The 24551-nt window shown below is 38.4% G+C and overlaps 2 protein-coding genes across 3 annotated transcripts; both read left to right on the top strand.

Annotated features, from left to right (window-relative positions):
* Positions 1-345: 345 nt before the first annotated feature.
* On the top strand, positions 346-10617 carry mgrn1b (mahogunin, ring finger 1b). Of its 2 annotated transcripts, XM_028600410.1 has the most exons (17): positions 346-714; positions 1997-2115; positions 2280-2368; positions 2473-2619; positions 3351-3468; positions 3652-3718; positions 3929-3972; positions 4064-4111; positions 4871-4939; positions 5043-5202; positions 5342-5451; positions 6172-6386; positions 6857-6968; positions 7052-7097; positions 7202-7306; positions 8293-8338; positions 8604-10617. In XM_028600410.1, exons 1-16 carry the CDS (start codon positions 627-629, stop codon positions 8331-8333), a joined length of 1578 nt encoding a protein of 525 aa, XP_028456211.1. In that variant the 5' UTR covers positions 346-626; the 3' UTR covers positions 8334-8338; positions 8604-10617. The 2 variants fall into 2 exon arrangements, with proteins under 2 accessions (XP_028456211.1, XP_028456210.1); XM_028600409.1 differs by lacking the exon at positions 8293-8338 and having other exon boundaries at positions 347-714; positions 8604-9038.
* An 11902-nt stretch (positions 10618-22519) lies between these two features.
* On the top strand, positions 22520-24280 carry aanat2 (arylalkylamine N-acetyltransferase 2). Its single transcript, XM_028599867.1, has 4 exons — positions 22520-23061; positions 23200-23388; positions 23673-23827; positions 23975-24280. The coding sequence occupies exons 1-4, from the start codon at positions 23013-23015 to the stop codon at positions 24278-24280; spliced, it is 699 nt and encodes a 232-aa protein (XP_028455668.1). The 5' UTR covers positions 22520-23012.
* The last annotated feature ends 271 nt before the right edge of the window (positions 24281-24551 follow it).

Below are 24551 nucleotides of genomic sequence, written 5' to 3'. Positions count from 1 at the left end.
AGTCTATGAATAATACTGAAAGTACTAACATGACGCATATTGATACCTCTAAAGATTAAACATAATTATATTTACTTATTGTTTTTCTATTGTGCACATTCTTTCTATGTAGCCTGTTTAGTGGGTAATGCTAGCCTATCACATATTAGGATTCGTAATTGTATGGAGAAAACAAAATTAAACAGCTCCAACAGTTGTTAATTGTTAATTTTGCTCTACTATTATTTTTACTTATATACTTTGTCCCTATAAATTTGATCGACGCCTTTGGCTTGACCCCTTCCCCTTCTGACCTCCTCCCCGCCCGCCGGGCGGTCCCAACACGCAGAGCGAACGCCTTGAATTTCTGGAACACTTGGAGACAGCCAATCAGGTCGACTCCCTGCTACGTTAGCACAGCCCTGGCAAAAACCAAAAACAACAGTCCCCGTCTCAATTTGTTTCCTGTTAGCATTCGCAGCGTAGCCACTGATCAAACTGACCGTGTAAAATGTTATATTAACGAAAGCGTTTACACTTGGTTGATGCAATCTTTGTTTTGGCGTTAGTGTACGTTTTAAGGCAGAGCTAATCGGAGCTGTGACGCGCCTTGCTAGCAGCTAACATCGGCGACCCAACACAGAAAGATGGGGTCCATCCTGAGTCGCAGAATCGCTGGTGTTGAGGATATCGATATCCAGGCCAACTCGGCCTATCGATTTCCCCCGAAATCTGGTAAGTGATCGGCATTGTCTTTTAGCTGATCCAGATTCCCCATAAATACAGATCTTCTACCTTTATATATAAAGATATAAGACAAAAATATATTGTTGTACTGTTACATAATTATTGGAAACATATAGCGTTAGCGTTATGAGCATAGACGTGACTGTCTGGGTCAGACGTTATTCAGAACATCTTGTGATATTTACAGTAGTTTATGTATTGAACGTCGGGCTACTGGCAGAGACTGTCAGAGTAATTCAATTTGGTGTAACGTTATGTTTATTACAGCATTGTGATCATAAAGCATGAAGCATTGTATGGCCAACATCAAAACGGAATGTACAAACTAAGTGTTTAATTTACATTAAATTGAAGCTACAAGAGCTGAGAAACAAATGATGCTGACACCCAGAGACATGTCAACAAAAGATTTTCAGCTTCCATAAATAAATCTTTAAGGCATATTTTCTTGCTAGTGTGCTATTTCGAAGGTATAATAAAATAATAAATAAGTAACGTTACGTCTCACGTGTTTATTAGACTTTCACTTTATTATTACGATACCTTCAGACCGTAAAAACAGACTGATTCAGAATCATGAAATCTCACCCAGTTTTAAATCAATAAAAACACTACGCATGTTATTGTCAACTGGCCATATGATCTCCTGCATCTCAGTAACGCACACACCGTGGTGATAATGAGGTTACTCTTAATCTTATTTTCTTGTTTGTGTGGTTGAGATGACTACACGTAAACAAAACTATCTTGTTTAGATATATATATATCTATATATATATACAGAAAAATTATGTTCGTGGAACAACACTTATATGTAGAGATAATTAACAGTGGTATGCACCAGCATATGGTGTTGTGTGGCTTGCTGATATACCTCCGTTTTATGTATTGATCCCATTTGGATTATTTGGCCTTTATATAACATCCACTACAAAAAGCAAAGAAGAAAACCTGAAAAGATAATGTTATCACTACCCGTCTGAAGTTGTTTTGGCTACTGTTGCTCTGCCTCTGAAATGACTGCATTATTAAACATGAGCTCAAACATGTTGCCCAAAAGAGTTTTATTACACTTCAGCCAACAATCTTTACAGCTAAACCATTTTTTATTTTATTTTTTTACAGAGGGATCCTTTGCAGAAACTGTCTCTAAATTGAGTTATTGTTTACATTGACACAGACAGAGCCTTTTATTAAGACATTTAAAAAAGAAAGAAAATGGTGTTGCTTGCAATGCCTTTATTATTCATGTTTTTTCTCTTGCCATCAGGTAATTATTTTGCGAGCCACTTCTTCATGGGAGGAGAGAAATTTGACACACCACATCCAGAGGGATACCTTTTTGGAGAAAACATGGACCTGAATTTTCTTGGAAATAGGCCAGTCCAGGTGAAAACAGATGTTTCTTCATCCCAGTTGTGTTAATCATCTGAGAATTCAGTACAGTATATTTTCCACAGTTTTTACTACAGTGCAGTTTTACATTCATTGTCAGTAATAGGATTAGTCAAACCATGTCGATCAAATATCATCCATATTGCTGTTTTCACTAGTTTCCATATGTGACGCCTGCACCCCATGAGCCTGTGAAAACCCTGAGGAGTCTGGTCAACATTAGAAAGGACTCTCTGCGTTTGGTCAGGTAAAGATAGCATGGCAATAATTACGATACAAATCACAGTAAAAGTAAATAACTGTTTTTAAAGATTGTGCCGACCTAAACTTTGTCAAACCTCTTGATTGTAGGTATAAAGATGACTCTGACAATCCGGTGGAGGAAGGTGGAAAACCAAAGGTTCAGTATAGTGTGGAGTTCACCTTTGATGCTGATGCTCGAGTGGCCATCACCCTCTACTGCCAAGCATTTGAGGAGTTTGCCAATGGGATGGCAGTGTAAGGATTTTATGTCAAAACTTCTTTTTTTACTGGGCTAAGTCAGATAAAGCCATAGCTATTAGTAACACCAAAGATGAACTGCTACGTAAAAATTAACTTCTTATCTAATCTTTTATTATTTAAATGTATATGTCACATCTAAATCTATTTCTGAAACTAACATAGAGCACATCTATATCTGTCGGTGAGAGGATGAGCTGTTTAGACTTTAACCATATAAACAGATAATGTAACTAACACAGCAGCATCATATTAGTGGAAAACCTTGTGGCAGAGACATTTCAATTCTGTTTTATGTGTAGTGAGATTCAAGCCTTAGAGCACAAAGACTAGAATAGATATGGTGGGTCCTTAGCAACCTCCAGTCGCCATGGATACTGCTGATAAGACTTAGAAAGATGCAGATAAAAGTAATAGTTTGTACTGAAGTAATTGTGTTACAATGAGATGAGACAGAAAGATGATACATTTTTCCAGAATCAAAAAAATCTGATATTGCTACTGTTGTGCTATGCTATTTAGTTCTCTTTATTTTAATTTGGTCTAGGGACACTAAAGCATGTATTGACTACTTAAAGATGACCGCCATTAGGCTTTCTTTACTGATAAATATCTAAATGTCAACTTTTGCTGCTGCCCAGTTAAAAAGAACAGAGAGCACAGTCCATCCAGGATTCCTTCGTCCCCCTGCACACTGATAATGTTTCTCTGTAACATACTGTGTGCAGGTACAGCCCAAAGAATCCATCACTGGTCTCTGAAACTGTGCATTACAAGCGAGGGGTGAGCCAACAGTTCTCCATGCCATCTTTCAAATTAGATTTCTGCGAGTGGAAAGAAGAAGATGTAAGTATGTGCAGCAGTTAGTGGACTTTGTTGATGGATCGCACATCACAACAACACATTGTCTCCATTGGTGTTGGTTTATGTCTTTAAATGTCCTATTCTTACACTTACACAGCACAAGTTTAGCCTGGGGTCTACATCAGTGCATTGGATAATAAAATATATGAATCTTTCCCCTTAAAGCTGAACTTTGACCTTGACCGAGGAGTGTTTCCCATGGTAATCCAAGCTGTGGTTGATGAAGGGGACGGTATGTCACTAAAGCTGCATAACAGTCAGGACTATTAAGACTGGCTGTGCAAACATAAAGGAATATTTCTGAAATAGTAACATTATATAGTAGTTCAACAGTCATAAGGAATTACACTAATGCGGTCAGGGTTAGCAGTTGATTTGTAAGCTTAAATATACATTTGGGTCAACATTTGTATTAACCTAAATATTTTGTGTTCTTTTCAAGATTGCCTTGGACATGCTCACGTCCTTTTGGCAGCCTTTGAAAGAGTATGTATGCATCTAAATAAAAGTAAATAGTTTAATTCTGTGTAAAACAAGTTTTTATATGAGCTAAAACATGTTTGTTTGTTTTTTCCAGCACGTTGATGGCAGTTTCTCCGTCAAGCCTCTCAAGCAGAAGCAAATTGTAGGTTTATGAAAGTTCTTATTTCAATTATTAATCATATAATTATTAATTACCAAATTATTCAGTGGAATGTATAGTGGAATGTCCTCACTTTGCTTTAATCAATTAGTAATTTTTAAATCACCCTAAGGCTACATTTACACTGCTATATTTTGGTTTTTAAGCAGAATTTTGAGCCAAAAGCGATCTCAGAAGTGAATTGTTTTCAGCTCCAGTAGAAGAACTAATCTCCATTTAAACTAACACGCCCAAACCGCATGTCTTATCAACGTTCTCGTATACTGGGCATAAGTGTGCCGGGGTAAACAGGAGGAAATGTAGTAACAGATATTTGTTTTAAACCACAACATAGCAATGTAACTGTAACTGTAAATGTAGCCAAGTCATTAAATTGTGAAGCATATACTTTATGAGCTACAGCATGTTGTCAATGCAATGCAGGATATTTTACACCGAGCATCCTGCAGCTTTTGAAAAAACTAAGCCACACAAATCTGTGCCAAGACCCTTGGGAGTCTGGTAATAACACAGATCTCTGAAGTAGATGTTGAATATAAACTTTCAGGGACCTCAAAGTAATTTCACATCTTTGCCTCCCGGTGAAATATATGAATAACTTTTGTGTATCACTGTTCACATTCTTATCTATAAGAAAAAAAGCTGTGAAGAGTATACGTTCTACGTTTAGCTTCTTCTACTCCCCTGGACATTGTGTGTGGGACATGGGTTTCTCAAAAGATAATTTATGTATCTTTTCAGGTGGACCGTGTGAGCTACCTCTTACAGGAGATCTATGGGATTGAGAACAAAAACAACCAAGAAACAAAGGTTTCAGTAAAAATGTTACCGTATGCACAGAAGACAATACTGTAAAAGTCACTTCATTTTTTATTTGTGTGTCTTTTGATTTAATTTTGTTTTATTTTTCCAGCCATCTGACGATGAGAACAGCGACAACAGCAACGAGTGTGTTGTCTGTCTGTCCGACCTGCGAGATACACTCATCCTGCCCTGCAGACATCTGTGTCTCTGCAACTCCTGCGCAGACACTCTGCGTTACCAGGCCAACAATTGTCCGATCTGCAGACTGCGTAAGAAGTGTTACGTTATTCTAATAAAGTTCTGCTCTTAAAGGTGCTTTATCAATGCTATTTGAAGAGTGGTCAACGTTGAATGTAATACATTTACTTTATTATTGTTTTTAATTTGAACCTGTGTTCGTCTAAACAGCCTTCAGAGCCTTGCTGCAGATCAGAGCTGTGAGGAAAAAGCCTGGTGCTCTTTCCCCTGTATCCTTCAGCCCTGTTCTGGCTCAGACTATGGACCATGACGAGCACTCTGTAAGTCTCATGTACATCTGTGTGTAATCAGATATAATTGGCTAAGATGTGGAGCAACGTCAAGGGGAAACGGAATGAATCTGGGCCACATAAAAATTTTTTTTAATCTTTATTGTGATATTAACTTCTGCTCTAAAAACATTGCAAATGTAGGTAAAAAAATCCATTCCTACCTTAACATGTTTCAAACTGATAGCTTAATAAAAAAGTCAAAAAGGGAGAATGTGATCTAGATTTATACCAACTTTTATTGGGCATAAAGTTGGTATGCTGTGGCTAAATCAACACCTCCATGTAATAATCTGCCTTAAACTACTTCAGAGTTAAAGCCTTGTCGGTTCAAGGATCCTGATGAAAGCAAGGCACAAGGCTGCTGAATGGCTTTGTTAAGCAGCAGAACAGAGATGTACATGCAATGTTGGATTAGTCACATTTTTGCTACACAAACTTTGGTCAAACATCTAGATTTTGTAGTTCTTTTTTTGATTGTTTCTCATATTGCCATTGCAGCGTTGTAAGGCATGTTATCCAGCAACTATTTGGTGTAAATGTATACTGTGTATTAGCACAGACTGATAGCTACGGCTCTGGCACCTAAAAAAAAGCCCAACTACGAATGAAATAGTTGAATCTTTTTTATAGTGCTTGTTATGAATATGCAGCCATTTGTTGATCAACGGTGCATTGTTACCACAAGTCCTTGTCTATGTCTCTTTGCAGAGCACAGACTCGGTTCCTCCCGGCTTTGAACCCATCTCACTGTTAGAGGCTTTGAATGGTCTGCGGTCAGTTTCTCCTGCCATCCCATCGGCACCCCTCTACGATGAAATCAACTTCTCAGGGGGTGTGGGCAGTGACAGCAGACAGCTGAGCTCCCCAGAGCATTTAAGTGATGGGAGTCTGCAGAAAGGCAAAGTCAGCAAGTCACCTGACAGGTATGTTTACACGTACATGCACATGAAAACATTACTGTAAGACATCAGGTTAGGACAGGAAATTAGATAATATATTTCTATGTGTAACATTAATCGCAAACATCACTTTACATTAGGCTTGGTCAGTAATCAGATTTACACTCTAACCTTTTTCATACAAGGATGTGGTGTTGAGTTATTATACACATTATTAAATTACTGTAACTAATGCAGATTTTCTTCCCTATGGGACAGTTTAGTCATGACATAATTGTAGAATGCAGCTTCTTCATGCTGCTGACCTAAAGCCAGTTGTTTTTTAAATTTATTTTAAAATCTACAACATCTGGAGGCCATTATCATTTCTTTTGAAAGGTAGATGTGTAATTGTAGTGAAATAAGTCGATGTAGGTAACTGTGGTTGATTGAATTACCTTTCCTACTTGTATTTTTCTGTGTTCATTAATCTTTTGCCGTGTCCCCCAATCCAGTACCCTTAGGTCTCCATCGTCTCCCATCCAGGAAGAAGATGAGGAGAAGCTGTCTGAGATGTCTGATGCTCAGCCTCACACACTGCTGTCCAGCAGCCCCGCCCCCACTGACGTAAGCCGCTACTTCACCACCTGACATTTAAACTCTGCTGCAAACAAAAGCTTTAACCAGATCTTTTTCTTTCTTTCTTCCAGGCCACAGCAACCGAGGACGTGGCAGAATCCCTGTCTCCAGATGACGGTGAGTTTTCTCAGTGAACAGTTAATTATGTGACACTGGGAAAAGATTTGTTGGCTTTGATAGTTAGATTCATTGACATTTACGTACTCTCTTGGGTGACCCAGAGGACAGGATGCATTCTGGAGGAGACATCCTACAGGACTGCAGCAGTGAACACAGCAGCTTGACCAAAACAGAGAGCGACCCACCGGGCGACTTGTCTCTCCCAGGTGACACATTCTCTGCCAGGAACAGAGAAGAAATATTAGACTGTGAAGAATAATCTTTAATACCCTGCAAACAAGAAAGAAAAGGAAAGAAGCAGAATATGTGTTGTATATGTAATCTCTTAAGGCTCTGACACACCAACCAGACGGCTGACCTTCGGCAGAAAAGGCAGTTGGACTGACTGCCTCCCCGAGTTGGTCAAAAAAGTGCCTCGGAACACACCGAAGCGACGCTGACTTGAGCGTACGTTCTGCGCGTGCGCGAGACGTAATACGTCTCCATAACAGCAGGCGGCGCTAATCTGTATTGTCACCTAAAAAATGAAAACCGGCAGCTGATTGGACGAACGTGTCACGTGGGTCTGGCTGCTCCCGGATTTTACAACCGAGCATAATGGTTGATCGTTCGGAATACGATCTCATATTTTACGAAGATAGTTCACGAAACGTGTTTCTGAAAACATTTTAAGCGAGAAATAGGCCGTGCATGTGCTGAATCTGTCTTCATTTCACATCAACAATGGTCAGTTTAAAAGGTTTTCGTCAGATTAGTCAGGCTCATCCCGTTCGTCATTTCCGGGTGAGTGCTCCACCGATCAGATTGGCCATCGAGTCCGACTGCCCGCTTTCCAATTCAACGTGTCAAATCGGCCAAATGAAGGCCTGACGACGGCACGGAACACACCGAACAGACCCAAGTCACTGACCTCGCCAGACTGTCGACGGCCGATAATCGGGTTGGTGTGTCAGGGCCTTTACAGTATACAGTAGACCTCTACTTTCTGATGACGGCTTAGAGAAAATCATCTGGTTCTTGCTTATTTTTTACTCCTTTCTAGTTCTGGTTCTCTAACGTTTCTCTTCTTAAATCCAAGACTTGTGGCTGTGATTCCCTGTGCTTTTGCATCTAACCTGTGTGCTCCTGTGCTTCTCTGTTTCCTAACACTCTTTATGTTCCCTGTTGTCCTGTCCCTTCGCACTTTGGGCAGCTCTTGGTCCTGATTCCTGTTCTATTGGTATGGAGGAATAACTGTGGTATGTAGGTTTTCCTGTCTGCTCTGCTTCTCTGTGTATGAGCTTTACTGCTCTTACTGAATCCTATTCTCCATAAATAGATCTAACGTTATCTACCACAGCTAGAAAAACAAAAGATCCGGCGGGTATTATCAAGTGAATTTCCTGTGATAGGCCTATTTTATCAGGAATGACTACTGTTTCTTAACACGTCTGTATTTATGTGAAGTCTGACTGGAAACTTTGAGACATTGATGTAGCTTATCTGTTGCTTCTTGCTCTCCAGGTTCATCAGAATCAACAGAAAGCCTGAAAAGTCAGAGCACAAACTGCTCCAGCCAGCCTCTCCTGTGTCCCACGAGCAGCCTTCATATGGAAGACGAGCACCTCAATCCCTGACTCTGATCCAGCGTTTTCCATCCCATCCATCAGGACAGATTTTTTTGTTACAAAGATCATCCAGTCCTGCTATTCATTTTACCCTCCAGCCCAGTCTTCTGTTTCAGTTATCAGAGCCAACGATGGCCCTTAAAGGAAGTATACCAGGATAAGGGAGGACTCTGTTTATTCCATTAGTGTCTCTGAAATTAGAAAAGAAAATTGACTCCTGCAAAGATGTTCTTGGTACCTTACTCTATGACTGATGTTTAACCCTTGTGTTGTCTTCCCTTCAACCTTGAAAACACATTTTTTTCCAACGTTTTGTTTTTGTTTGTTTTTGCTTTTTTTAAATTGTTAAATTTTTCTTCTACACATTTTCAGCGCTTATTTCTACGTCCCATATTTTCTGATATAAAACAAAAATTGAAAACGGGTCAATGTGACCCGAAGTCAACACAAGGGTTAAAAAATCATATATTGTTTTCCCAGCTTTGAAAACATTTCATTAACTGTCAGATGGTGTCTTGGCCAGAGTTGTGGTCTAGTAATATGGATTCCAGAGATATTTTACTACCTGTCATGGTGGTTTTAAGCACACTTATTTTAAATTAACTCTCTATCAATTGCTTAACACTAAATTCAGAAGAAGTTATACATACAGTTTGTGTCTAGATATTGTAATCATCTGTGAAATACATTAATGACTTGAAAACTTATTTTTACAGTAAGGTTGATTTGGGTTATGAGCAGAAATTTGAAAACATTACATATGTACGTATCTGTATGTCTATTTGAAGTGATTTTGTACTCCAAAATCATTTATAATCCATTCCTTATAACAATAGTTTATAATGAGATGAAGTTGCAGCTGCAGTCTTAAACATCTACGTCACCTTTTTTTAATTATTTCTAACGATGTGATATCTATGTATCATAACTGTACTAGAATACTGTGTAGTTACTTTCAAAATTGTATACTTGCATATTACATAAAAAGATCCTGATATTAAAATAATGAATTAATTTAACATACACATTATTTAAGACTTGGATAATTGATAAGAGCTACCAATTCACGTCCTTACAGCTAAACTCAAAGATAGCTAAAGCCTGCAACAAGCATAGACGCTCCAGCTACATGTATGCTGACTGAGTATGGCACAGTAAGTGTGCCTGTTGTAGATGTGGCAGATATCTTTACAGTCTTTTTGTGGCAATACCAGTGTCTGCTTATGTTATGTAGCTGCAAAAAAAAGGGGTCCGGTGTTTGTGTGGCTGTAACATCTTTACATAACTTGGTCCTGTATGTGTAGCGCCATGCATATAGATCTCTGTGCCTTGAATTAATATGGCTGCCTGCTTGTTGCATTGGACATTAGTGTTCTTATAAATGCTACAATATACAACACTTTTCAGCACATAGACAGGATATTTGATTCTGATGTACAGAGCCTTTTTTTTATATCATGCTACTGGAAAAATGTATCTTGTCATTGTTATTGCAATATAAAATTGAAATGTTCATTTACTATGTTATGACCATGTATCAATTATGCATTTAATCTAAGGTTCAAGCAGATTCTCTTAATGTATGTTTGATTGGAAGGACAACATCCAATGCAATTACAATGCAAACATTGCATTTTAATGATTGGGCTAGAATTTGCATGTGAATTTGTAGAGGCTTTAACGTCACTGCTTTTAAGCAACATTGTTATTTTGTATTTCCCCCCTCCTCTTCTGTGCCATTTCAACTTGACACTGTGCCTTCCTGATCCTGTTCTGACTACTGTTGACCTGGTATCCAGGATAACTCCACAGTAGGTGGTTTGTGGCTCTCTGTAAAATCAATACCTGTCTTTCCTTGTGTGTATAGCAGCATGTGTGTAACAATAAAGAACAAAGATTCAGTACTTCAACTACCAGTTTTCTAATATATCATAATAACTGGTTACTACTAAAAATTACTTGTATACTTTATTTTTCTGCAAATTAGTATGTAATATGTTGCAATATTGACTGCAATGATGGCATATGGTGAAAATATTGACTTTGGCTTAAGTTTGAATGTAGGGCCTAAAGTATAATGACATAGTGTCATTGCTCTGAGATTAATAGGACTCTCTAAAATGAGTAATGCCAACATACTATACTATGACGTTTTTGACATACTATACTATGATTTTTTTAATCACTTTTTTGGACATACTATACTATGACTTTCATTGACTCTTTTATCACTTTTCGACGTAGTGTACTATGACTTTTTTTCGACATGCTATAATATGACTTTTTTCAACATGCTATACTGTACATTGACTTTTTTATCACATGACTTTTCTCAACATGCTGTACTATGACTTTAATTAAATTTTTCGACATACAATACTATGAATTTTTTTCGACATGCTATACGTTGCCTTTTTTATCACTTTTTTCGACATGCTATAACAGTCATAGTAAAGTATGTCGAAAAAAGTGATAAAAACGTCATAGTCGAAAAAATCTTTGTATAGTATGTCTAAAAAAGTCATTAAAAGTCATATTATAGTACGTCGGAAAAAGTGGTAAAATAGTCATGGTTTTGTATGTCGAAAAATTCATAGTATAGTTTGTAGAAAACAGTGATAAAAACGTCATAGTATAGTATTTCGAAAAAAGTGATAAAAAGTCATATTATAGTATGTCGAAAAAAGTTTAAAAAAGTCATAATATAGTATGTCGAAAACAGTCATAGTAAGGTATGTCGAAAAAAGTGATTAAAAAACGTCATAGTTGAAAAAATCATTGTATAGTATGTCTGAAAAAGTGATTAAAAAGTCTAGTCTAGATGGAAACAGGGGTCCACGTGCACCCCCCGGCTTTTTTTATGCCACCTGATTTTTTAAAATCCTTAATGTGTCTATTTTCAGAATCTGCCAGGTACCAAGCTGAAATAATGTCCCATGGCTTAATTTTTAACCCTTTGCTGCACCCGACCGAAACCCGAAAAATCAAAAAAAGTATATAGAAAGTGGCATAACATTTGAAGTAAACAACATACAGAGACAATTGAACACATTTTCCCATGCAATTCTGACCCCAGAAATTTAATGGAATGGTAATTTTTAACATTTGACAACATATTGACCCTGTTTTTGGACAAAAATAGCAAAAAATTGTCAAAGATGTGTAGAGGATCAACAATTTTTTCGTTTTCTCAAGCGCATAGGGTGATATATTTTCACACCCTGTTATTTCTTCATCATTCAAGTGTCTAGTTTAAGATTAAATTGGGTACCAAGCTGAAATAATGTCCAAAATGCTTTATTTTTAACACTTTGCACCAAACCCGACAAATCTAAATATGATATAAAGTGCCATAACATTTGATGTAAACAGCTTACAGAGACAAATGGACACATTTTTCTATACAATTCTGTCCCAGGGAAATTGTTATTTGTTATATTTTACAACATCTTGACCACCTATGGTCAAATACAGCAAAAAAAGCTAATTTGACAATGTTTTTATTATAGCAGCCTGAAATAGGGTTTATTTTAACCTTATACTGCACCTATCCCGAACCTGAAAAAAATTTAAAATAGCTTTACTTTTGAAGTAAATAAAACAAAGCAAATTAACTTAAAAAAAAAAAAAAGAAATACAGAAAAAATTCCAAAAAGGTCAAAAAAGTTGTCTAAGCATCAACTGCCAGTTTTGGAAAGTTGGGGCTTTGCATTTGGCAGTTGGTGGCTGTCGATTGGTATCTGCAGATCGCCATCTCCCACTGCTCTCCCTTTTGGAAAAATGTCAGTAAGTATTTAAAACTATAATTAAGATATATATACACATATACCTTTGTAGTCATAATTTTTCAATAATTGTTTTGATGATGTGTATTGTACTGCAACATTGAGACATCATATGAATCTTGGTTCTCAGCAGGAGGGGTAAAGTTGGCACCGTTGGGGAATTTGCTGCCAGCTCTTTTGAATGCCAGCTGTGTGAGCGTTTCGGGAGGCGTGATCTTAAGGCTTCTCATCTTGGATGACCTGTCATAGAGAGGACGGGTCCTCTTCTTGGTGCTCACATGGCTCTCCTTCACCTCTTGAATCATGATTCCCCCGGCGTTGTTTACAACATTTGAGCCATGAACGTTCGTTGTGGTTCTGTTCAGGTTGTCCCACTCACTGTGAAAAACAGTGTTTCCCTCGCCAGTGATGATTTGAGGGGTCAGGTGGGTGGAAATGTCATCATTAGCCTTGGCCATTGCTGTTCCAAACTGAAGTCATATGTTTCTGAGTGTCTCAGTCATGAAAGGAGTGAGTTACTGACAGCAATGAAAATTGCTTTAGTAAATATCAAAATTAAATACCTGTATCAAAAAGAGTTCATCATTGACAATTTAGGACATCATAAGCAGTAAATTAACTTATAACTGACCTGTTTGCTTCGATAGAGGTGTTGAAGTGTAGCACATAGGAAGATGTGCTTTGGGAGTTTCCACTCGCTGTTAGTTGCTGCTCAACACACATCTTGTGTAAACGAATAGACCAGCCTGTTGTCTTCTCGCACCTTTCGCCATCAAATGTTCCAGTCACCACTGAGCTCAGAAATTGTACAAGATGCTCTGGAAGAAGCACGTCCATCTTCACAGCATCTAGCTCCTGTGCTGTCGGGGGCCATGGTAGCTCCTTTGACTCTTTGAATGCCTTTATAATGTGAGAATGGAGGGTGAGTGCTGCTTCTAGAAGTTGGTCAGCTGTTCCATGTTTGTACTCACATCCAACTGCTTCATCTACAGTAATGCTAGATCTATATATGAGGTTCGACTCAATACACCCACGGTGTTGCACCTTGGAGAATGTGAGTTCATGAGAGATGTCTCCTTGTAACCGTCTTGCCAATTTCTCACTGCGGTATTCAGGATTAGGAAAACCTTGATTTTCCAATGTCTTCATTTACAAGTTGCACATGGATCTTAGCTGGACAACCTCTTTGCATTCAGTCACCTTCCTAAGATTGTAATCCTTTACCACACAATACGACTTGTTATGTGCTGCTATCTTCTGGGCCTGCAGGCTGTCAATGTTGTCTGCCGCCTTTTCTGCCCTCTCCCTTCCACGCTCATGGGTTTGGTACTCTGTGTTGAAGTGGTTTCTGCATGATGGATGATACTTAGCTTCCATTGCAAAAAGGTCCTTGCCCTGCACCTTGCGATAAAGAGCCTCTTTCTTTAATTCCCGTGCCCTAGGTTCAATAACTTCACAGGCTGATTCCCTGTGTTTCCAACTCTGAAACTTTGTGAGCTCTTCAGTTTTGCCCTTGAACTTGGATTTTGATTGGGAAACCAGAAGGAATACCTTCTTGAAGCTCCTTCAGATTGAATTGACAGAGATGTGACATGGCGCAGAGCGGTGAACTGGCTGCTTCACAGAGTCTCATATCTCGGATACTGTGTAGATATGATAGCTTCTTGCTTGGCCCTCCCTTGCATGCGTTGAGCGTGGTAAAATTAACATACTACTAAAATACATGTTAGGGAACAAATCCTCTTTGGAGGCCCTTCAGCTGTGTTATAATGTTTAATTTTCCCCATGGTAAGTGTGTATGAAGTATTGAGCCTGAAAATAAAACAAAAACTTTAGCTAGCTACCAACTAAGCTACCAACACTGCTAGTCAAGAATACAGATTTGATTTCCGAAAGCCTGTGATTATAATAAAAACTGTTGAGCAATTATTGAAAAATTATGACTACAAAGGTATATGTGTATATATATCTTAATTATAGTTTTAAATACTTACTGAAATTTTTCCCAAAGGGAGAGCAGTGGGAGATGGCGATCTGCAGGTACCAATCGACAGCCACCAACTGCCAAATGCAAAGCCCCAACTTTCCAAAACTGGCAGTTGATGCTTAGAAAACTTTTTGGACCTTTTTGGAATTTTTTCTGTATTTTATTTCAGGTTCGGGATAGGTGCAGTATAAGGTTAAAATAAACCATATTTCAGGCTGCTATTAGTATAATAAAAACACTGTCAAATTAGCTTTTTTTGTTGTTGTTTTTGACCATAGATGGTCAAGATGTTGTAAAATATAACAATTTCCCTGGGACAGAATTGTATAGAAAAATGTGTCCATTTGTCTCTGTAAGCTGTTTACATCAAAAGTTATGGCACTTTATATCATATTTAGATTTTTCGGGTTTGGTGCAAAGGGTTAAAAATAAAGCATTTTGGACATTATTTCAGCTTGGTACCCAATTTAATCTTAAACTAGACACTTGAATGATAAAGAAATAATAGGGTGTGAAAATATATCACCCTATGCGCTTGAGAAAACGAAAAAATTGTTGATCCTCTACACATCTTTGACCATTTTTTGCTATTTTTGTCCAGAAATAGGGTCAATATGTTGTCAAATGTTAAAAATAACCATTCCATTAAATTCCTGGGGTCAGAATTGCATGGGAAAATGTGTTCATTTGTCTATGTATGTTGTTTACTTCAAATGTTATGCCACTTTCTATATAATTTTTTAGATTTTTCGGGTTCCGGTCGGGTGCAGCAAAGGGTTAAAAATGAAGCCATGGGACATTATTTCAGCTTGGTACCTGGCAGATTCTGAAAATAGACACATTAAGGATTTTAAAAAATCAGGCGGCATAAAAAAAGCCGGGGGGTGCACGTGGACCCTTGTTTCCATCTAGACTAGTCATAGTATTGTATGTTGAAAAAAGTGATAAAAAAGTCATAGTATTGTATGTAGAAAAAAATCATAGAATAGTATGTTGAAAAAAGTGATAAAAAAAGTCATAGTATAATTTGTTGAAAAAAATTGCCATCAAAATGTCATCAAAATGTCATAAAAAGAGATAGTAAAGTATGTCATAAAACATGAGATAAATAAGTCATAGTATAGTTAGTCTATATCCACAACGTTCCACTTCTGGGATTGCTCCAGTGCTGCAGGAAATTTTGCCAGATACATTTCTTTTCGCCAATGTCTCTTTCCTTCTGCTTTCTTTGTGTTGGAATTTTAAACTCCGGTTGATTTATGAGGACTATGGTTAACTGCTCCTCAGATCTCTGCATGGTAAATTGAGACAGCTATCTAGACAATCTGTCTAATCTGAGTTTTCTTTCACACGACTACAACAACTTGAACGTACACGTTCCACCAAAACAAGTTCCTTCCCGAGGCTATTTTGTAGCGGCTCCGTGCAGCTCTTAGTGCCGCCCATGACGATTATGATTGGTTTAAAGAAATGGCAATAAACTAAAGCAAGTTTTTCTCCCATCCAGGAATGCTGTGTGGACTCGCCAGACCCTCCTTCGCAGCGCCTTTGAGGATGGTCTGGCAAAGCGAGACTATAGTATAGTATGTAATAAAACATAACATAAAAAAGTCATACTATAGTAAGTCATAAAAATTACATAAAAAGAGATAGTACAGTATTTCATAAAAAATTACATAAAAAGTCATAGTATAATATGTCATAAAAAGTCATAGAGTATGTCATAAAACATGACAAAAAATGGCATAGTATGTCATAAAACATTAAATAAATAAGTCATTGTATGGCATTTAATAAAAAATGACATGGAAAGAATTAGAATAGTATGTCATAAAAGATTACATAAAAAGTCATAATATAGTATTTCATAAAATGTGACAAAAAGTCATAGTATAGTAAGTCATAAAAAATGACATGAAAAGTATTAGTATAGTATGTCAAAAAATGACATCAAAAGTCATAGTATAGTATGTTATGAAAAATGACAAAACGTCATAGTATAGTATGTCATAAAAAGTCATAGTATAGTATTTCATAAAAAAATGACATTAAAAGTGATAGTATAGTATGTCATGAAACATGGCATAAAAAGTAATAGTAAAGTATGTCATAAAAATGAGATAAATAAGTCATAGTATAGTATGTTACAAAACGTAACATAAAAAAGTAATGGTATAGTATGTCATGATATTAAATATGTGATTACAGCCCTGATTATAGTCATAGATGTGTTTAAAGCCTGCCTCATACTGCATGTAAACCCTTTATTAGGATAAGCAGTGCCCTCTGCTGGAAAAGCAGGCAAAAATAACTGTCTTGTGGCTTTTGGTTACACTGCAGTTTTGCAAATAATACATGGACCATGGACTGCTGTAAAATACTGAAGTCATGGCTCTCAGTTAATCTTCCACCTGAAAGCCCTTATGGACCTGTGAGTTTCTGATTAACACACAATTTCTAGTTGGTCCTATCTGTCAAAAAGTGTAACACACGCACTACCCTCATTTACAATCTCTTGTCTCTGGACAAACCAGGTTGTTAAATCTCAACACAATTTAATACAGCTCACAGTCTGTGTTCTGGCAGTAGCAGTTGTTTTAAGTTGAACATTCTGTGGCTAGTAGCAACCCCACCAGGGACAGTTTTTTTTTCATTTTCAAAAATTACAATAATAGCCAGATACATACACAATATGTCATTATGTCATTTATCACATAAAATATACATAAAAACCTATATAAACAAAAAATACATAAAAGATTCGGATCATAAAAAGAAAGTAAACAAATGTAGAAAAAGATTGTAATAGGATATACAGTAAATTTGTAATAGGATACACAGTAAATCACACTACAAAAGGGATACATTTATTATGCAATAAAAATAAAAAGAGGATAAAACTGGTATGGTGTCAAGGTTACTTTAATGTCAAGCAGTTACTGCCTGACATCGTAACATTGTATCCAGCCTTTAGTCAGATCTGTGACCAAGAACATTTTGACATATTTTATCTAGTTTACTCCCCAAATGCCCTTTTGTTGATTGGAGATATTGGAGTTTAGTTTTTTGATCAGCTTACTATATGGCCTACTATATGGCCTACTAACCAAGCTAGCCCCTATACTAGCTGAAGTTGGAACTAGCATTACGCTGCTAATGCAGGATTCTAGCTCAGCAACAAAAACATTTGAATAGCTGTGAAAATATTTTTTGCATTAAGTCTTTATTTATGTGTAGCCTACTGTAATGTTTCGGAGACCTGGAAAAAACAACTGCTATAATTGTTATGAATCATATTTCTCTATATCTGAATATCTGTATCAGTGTCTCTGTGTCCCAACCGGCAGCGGCAGAAGGCCGGGGCTTTCCGAGGTTTCTGCCTGTTAAAGGAAGTTTTTCCTCGCCACTGTTGCACAAAATGCTTGCTCTTGGGGGAAATTGTTGGGTCTTTGTAAATTATAGTGTGTGGTCAAGACCTACGCTATCTGTATAATGTCCTGAGACAACTCACAAACATTCTTCTGCAGTATTGGTTAACTGTTGCTCTCTGCTCAGCTGGACCAACAGTTGTACGCCAGTGTAAATGTTAATGAGGATTCAGTTACACTGTTGCCTCGAGCTTGCCTGTAAAAACCTAATGCACTGAGAAAATGTGTGTGTATGTGTATGTCTCTGTGTGTGTGTGTGTGTGTGTGTGTGTGTGTGTGTGTGTGTGTGTGTGTGTGTGTGTGTGTGTGTGTGTGTGTGTGTGTGTGTGTGTGTGTGTGTGTGTGTGTGTACACGCTGTAAATGAGATTTGGGTCTATGACACTTTTCAGCTAGAGTCAGTGGGTGAGCTAGAGAGCCAAAGTCCTCTCTCCTTTCCTAAACTCTTTTAAAATTATAGCTTGTCTGAAAAGCTGAAACATGTTTCTGGGATTCTCAAAATTCAACCTTGTCATTCAGTTGGTTATTATTGGAATTATTCAGACTGCCCCTCCCCTGACAGACCCGACAGATTGACAGAGTTGCAGGTCAGAAAATGGTAACACTTTATAATAACCATCATTAATACATGGTAAATTGATAGTTAATTAATCTTTAGTTAATTGTCATTTAACCGTTAGCAAACAGCCATTTTACTGTTAACAAACAATTCTATTATATAATTAATAATGTTTACTAATTATTAGTAGTGCTGTAAATTAACAGATTATTGTTACACACATTATATCCCTCATATACTATATTAGGTATCTGGTAATGATTAAAAAATGTTTGTAAACCTTTAAGAAACCATTTTTAAAACATCTATAAACATTACATAGATAGATGGACCAGATATTCCCAACACTTTGTCAAGGGTTACTAGTTGGTTTGTAAACCGTCTATAAATAGTGTCTGGATGGTTATTATAAAGTTGCAACAGATGTCTATAATACCTTGTTAAATTGTTAATAAATACTTTGTAAACCATCTATAAACTTTATCTGGATGGCTATTGTAAAGTTGCGACTGATGTTTTTCATAGTTATTGGTTAGTAAATGCTTGGTGAAGCAATGATAAATGTTTTGCCCTTCATTAAATTATATTTAAAAACATTATCTATATAAATACATTATATAATGCATTTATTTACTTATATATATTACTTATATATAAGGGTTACTTCAGGCCAGTCAAAGCAAGTGCTCTCTCATTTAATTAATCTGTGCTAAACCTCTTTGAGGAATGAAATCACCCCCAACAGCAATCCAAACAAATCTCTGCCCTCACGCGGTACGGTTAAATTAGCCCACATGCACGTGATATACCACGTCCAGAGACGGACTGATAATCTGTGCGTTCCGAAAAAGTCCAGGGGCCTCATGTATAAAAGATTGCGCAGCTTTCATACCAGAAGATGGTGTACGGCCAAAACTTGTGTGCCTACTCACAGAAATATTGAGCGCACGTGAACGAGCCACCGACCCCGCCTTGTCTCCTCCCATAAATTAATATGGACATTACTAGAAATGCGACCCCTACATCATTCTTTGTCAAATCACAGCGGGTTATTCCGCTGCAGACGGGGAAAAAAACTTCACCGACTGTGAGGTTGAGGTGCTGATTGCGGAGGCTGAGGCGAGAAAAAAATGTTCTGGTTGGAGGTTTGTCAGCTCGGATAAGCAATAAAAGAAAATGCCCAGAGTGGCAAATGATGACCGGGCGGTGAATGCACCGAACCATAGCAGAAATAATAAAAAAATAAGTCTATATCGAAGTGCAAATCAAAAGAATAGTGGCAGCGCCACACCAGTTACAGAACAACATGCATCTCAGTCAGTCCAAATTACGCACAATAGCAGTTTGAACCCACTGATGTAATGCCATTTATTTTCTAAGTGTTAATAGATGGCTCAGAGGAGGAGAGGTTAGTGAGGCCAGCGTCTCCACGGCAGGTGACAGTGCGCACGGATCCGCTGCGCCATGCACGGATGAAATAATGAAATAGTAAATAGGACTACAGTAACAGAAATATGTGCATAATTAAGACAGTCAAGACGGCCCAGTGTTTGGTGAACCGGGTACACCTTGTTCGCTTAATAGCCTACAAATCATCCACGGAATCAATTACGCATTACATGAGTTTGCCCACCCGACACAGCGTTCGTTCCTGGGGAGATGGATCCGTGCGTCCCGCCTCCTGTGCGCCATGGATGTCTGAACCTCTGCAGCTAAAGACTCACAGACACTATTGCATTTTCCGTGCCGATCTTTTTGTTGCCAGTAAGATATTTCATCTATGGGAAATAAAGAGGATGACTGAAAGTATTTTTTCTATGTGGATTTATCATTTATTTCCCGTCCTCATGTTTAACAGAGGTTAAGTAGCCTGCGAATTAAACAGTTGATAGTGTGAAAGATGTGAAACATTTTCCACATCATATGATCAAACTTTTATGGAGTATCAGCAGATATAATTATGTTTTTTCATAGACAACGTCACAGACCTATGCCAGTAACTGTAGTGGAAACTTTATTTTGTAATGTTTGGTGATTTTTCAATCTTTTCAGTTAGAATTCGCCACGTTACAGAGAAGACTTTGCGGACGGCCAGCACATTCTCACAACTGCTCAACAGTAGAAAATACTTTCAGTGATCCTCTGTATTCCCCATAGATGAAATATCTTCTTCCTGTGCAACAAAAAGATTGGCACGGAAAATGCAATAGTGCCTGTGATTCTGTAGTTGCTGAGGCTCAGACATCCATGGCGCACAGGAGGTGGGACGCACAGATCCATCTCCCCAGGAACAAACGCTGTGCCGGATGGGCAAAGTCATGGGATGCGTAATTGATCCCGTGGATGATTTGTAGGGTATTAAGCATGTTGTTTGTTAACTGGTGTGGCGCTGCCACAATTCCCTTGATTTCCAGTTCGAATTTTTTTTAAATTTCTGCCATGGTTTGGAGTCACCATTTGCCACTTTGGGCATTTTTCTTTTATTGCTTATCCAAGATGACAAAACTACAAACTTCTTCTCGCCTCCACCCCTCGTGATCAGCACCTCAACCTCACAGTCGCTGAAGTTTTTTTCCGTCTGCAGAGGTATTACCCATTTTGATTGGACAAAGAATGACGTCGGGGGCGCATTTATAGTCATTTCCATATTCATTTATGGGAGGAGGCAAGGCGGGGTCAGTGGCTCGTTCACGTGCGCTCAATTTCACGTGGAATGTCATGTATAAAGGAAAGGTGCGCAGGACCTGGCGTACGACCGGTTTTTATACATGTGAATATTTCTGTGCGTAGGCACTTTTCAAGTTTTGGACTTACGCCATCTTCTGGTATGAAAGCTACGCAGTCTTTTATACATAACGCCCCATAACGACCGTCGGCACAAAAAAAGTCGAATAAAGCTATATTAACAAGCAACAGCAGGGGGCGCTAATACGATCACGTAAATGCTACGTGTAAAAAAAAACAAAAACAAAAAAACACTGAAGAAGAAGAGAAGGCCCACTATGGCGCTTTTCCATTACATGGTACCTACTCGCCTCGCCTTGACTATACTCGCCTTTTTTGGTTTTCCATTACGAAAAAAAGTACCTGGTACCTGCTAACAGGTACTTTTTTCAGTACCTGCTCAGTCGAGGTTCCAAGCGAGCTGAGGGAGCCGAGAAGGTGACGTGCTGCTAGGATGAAGACTATGGTATTGAATTAAACGGGAAAACATCAGGCATGCATTGGTACCACTCTAAACGTGCTAACAAACAGGGAAGGGGGCTAAACAATTCACCAAATGTAACCAAAAGTTTAACCAAAAAATCCTAGCTTGCACTTTCTGTCTGTCTTCCATCAGAGTGCAGTTTTTCCTTGTCGTTCATATTTGCCTTTACTATTGTGGAACTGGCAAATACCTGGTGGTTGTTTGTGAAAGCTTCACAGACAAAATTGAAGTTTGTGTAATTTGGGGTTTCTGTAGCCAGTGACATTTCATTATTTGTATTTTATTTTCAATGCAGATGTAATTGCATTGTATATTTTTTGTTTTTATTTTAAGGCTGAGGTTTCATTAATAAACACAACCCCAATTATCATCATTGGTTTTGAGACGTTACTTTATGTGAATACCTTATCTGATAGGCTACAGTATTGTGGCATAGTATCAGGACATCCTGGCTAGTGTATGTCGGGCATGGCTAGGGGCGAATGACCGGATGATGGGTGTCAGTACCCGATCCGTTCCAACTGTACAATCCGTTCTGCGCATGCGCAAGATGTTCTCGCATGCGCTGTGGTACGATGATTTACGACACTACCGATCTTTTCCCATTATGTTTGACTTAACGTTATTTTAGACTGAATCTAGCTGTCCGTTCTGCCTGCACGATCCGTTCTGCGCATGCATTATTTGTCGGCTAGAGGTTACCCGAATTAGCTGTTAGCTAAACTAACGTTAGCTTGGGTGGAGGCTAGCGTGGAACAGATCGGGCAGGTCGTAAAACGATATTATCATCTGCGCATGCGTGAACATCTTGCGCATGCGCAGAACGGATTGTGCAGGTGGAACGGATCGGGTACTGACAATGGGCCTATTTGGGTAAGTCCTGTTTTTTAGCCCCAGTACCTCCCTGGTCACTTCTCGCTTATACCAATAGCGCAAATGCCAATATACATGTGCCAGGTAAAAAATAATCCTAATCTGTCATCACATCTCAACAGCTTTTCCTGTTGAAGGTTAATAGTGATATAATTAGTCTGCATAATTCTCATCCAATCTGGCATAAAAACTAATCTTCACAGCAAGATACTAACACGGTGAATATCGAAAATACCAAAGATTTTCTCTTATGAGGAATGATTGCTGTCAACACCCTTAGCTGCTGTTAATCAAAATTAGTGTCTAATTAAAATGTGCACAATGGAAAAACTGCAACTATACAGAGTTGTCTCGCTCTGAACTGGGATGTTGTTGTTAATGTGACTGTTATTTAAAAGCAGGGGATTTAGAGACTTTGGAGACACGTGCACACGTGTTATCCTACTTTTAGACAACCACTTTACAGTATGAGATCAGAGAGAAAGAAGAGGAGGAGACTGCAGGAGAGACAAAAAGGTCAGCATCTTGCCTACTGAGTTACATTACAGTTAGCGCTGTTGGACAAACAGAGAATACAAAAAGCTGTGTTGGCAGGGTTTGACTTACTTTGACTGCATCATTTATAGTATCGGTATTCAATTTATATTGCAAAAGGTTGGAAGAGAAAAATAGGCATCATGACAGAGCAGGTCAGTGCCTTGCCAGTCCTCAAGCCCTTCTCTCTGAAGACGCCTGTCAGAGTGGTTAACACTCTGCGACAGCGACGACACACACTCCCTGCTAGCGAGTTCAGAAACCTCACGCCACAGGACGCCATCAGTGTGTTTGAGATTGAAAGAGAAGGTAAGTCAAGGGTCTGCTCACCTATAACTTACCTGATGTTTTTTTTAACATTATGTATCATCAGGTACCAACTTGGCTGACTTTCTATATGTATTTGATAAAGTATAATTCCCACTGGGGAAGGATCACATAATCACATCATATCTTGTGGGTGTTCAATATTGTCCTAGTGCAAGTTTTACCTTGAAAGAGAACACCTTTCTTTCATCCTGTAGTATTTTCCTAATCTTCATGATCATTACTCCCAGCATCCAGTCAACTAACTGGTTCTTTTAACCCCCCAGCATTTATCTCTGTGTCTGGAGAGTGTCCACTTACCCTGAAAGAAGTGCTAAACTTCCTGGGTCAGTGCCCTGAGCTGTCGCTGGGTTGGTTTGAGGAGGGACAGCTGGTAGCTTTCATTATTGGCTCTGGCTGGGACAAGGAGAGGCTTTCACAGGTATGACATTTTTTTGTAAAGAACACAATGTGACAAACCTTGCTTTTCCATGCAAATGACTGATTTTGACAAACTCAGATGCATGGGAATTTGGGCTCATGGGTGCTTTGAATTTATTTTTGCCTCTGTGTAATCACTTTTCTCCAGGAGGCAATGACTCAGCATATCCCAGACAACTCCACTGTGCACATCCATGTTCTGTCAGTGCACCGTCACTGTCGCCAGCAAGGCAAGGGCTCCATCCTTTTGTGGCGCTATTTGCAGTACCTGCGCTGTGTGCTGGGCCTTCACAGAGCTCTGCTGATTTGCGAGGACTTCCTGGTACCCTTCTACCTCAATGCCGGCTTTAAGGAGAAAGGACCATCAACCATCTCCATACCCAACATGCAATTCCAAGAGATGGAGTACGTGCTCAATGGGCGGATGTACGCACAGCGGAACAGCGGCTGCTAGGTGATTGTAATATTATATAAATGTAAATTTTAAGCATTATTATTATTGATATAAATACTATTCTATTTTTGTAAACCATATAAATCAAAAGGTGAATTCAAGTTTGTACATACTGATCATGCAGCCACTAGCATCCAAGCGTTTTTAACTTGGATTGTCAATTTAATATTTGTAGCAGATATTTGCGGTTTCTTTGTTGCATAATTTGAATAAACTATGAAACAATCTTCAACTGGCATTTTCTGGTAATTGTGAGAAAGTCACAGACCAC

This window comes from Perca flavescens, chromosome 15, assembly GCF_004354835.1.
Source record: "Perca flavescens isolate YP-PL-M2 chromosome 15, PFLA_1.0, whole genome shotgun sequence".
NCBI classification, from domain to species: Eukaryota; Metazoa; Chordata; class Actinopteri; order Perciformes; family Percidae; genus Perca; species Perca flavescens.
Note: the sequence above shows the minus strand (reverse complement) of the source record. Positions and strands in the feature narration are given on the sequence as shown.

Bases quoted from the DNA above. Each gene is read 5' to 3' on its own strand.
- mgrn1b (XM_028600409.1), top strand. From the start codon at position 627: ATGGGGTCCATCCTGAGTCGCAGAATCGCTGGTGTTGAGGATATCGAT. The intron at 2,620-3,350 runs GTAAGGATTTTA...TACTGTGTGCAG, and splicing joins TTTGCCAATGGGATGGCAGT to GTACAGCCCAAAGAATCCAT. The intron at 7,098-7,201 runs GTGAGTTTTCTC...TGGGTGACCCAG, and splicing joins ATCCCTGTCTCCAGATGACG to AGGACAGGATGCATTCTGGA.
- aanat2 (XM_028599867.1), top strand. From the start codon at position 23,013: ATGAGATCAGAGAGAAAGAAGAGGAGGAGACTGCAGGAGAGACAAAAA. The intron at 23,062-23,199 runs GTCAGCATCTTG...ATATTGCAAAAG, and splicing joins ACTGCAGGAGAGACAAAAAG to GTTGGAAGAGAAAAATAGGC. The intron at 23,828-23,974 runs GTATGACATTTT...ACTTTTCTCCAG, and splicing joins ACAAGGAGAGGCTTTCACAG to GAGGCAATGACTCAGCATAT.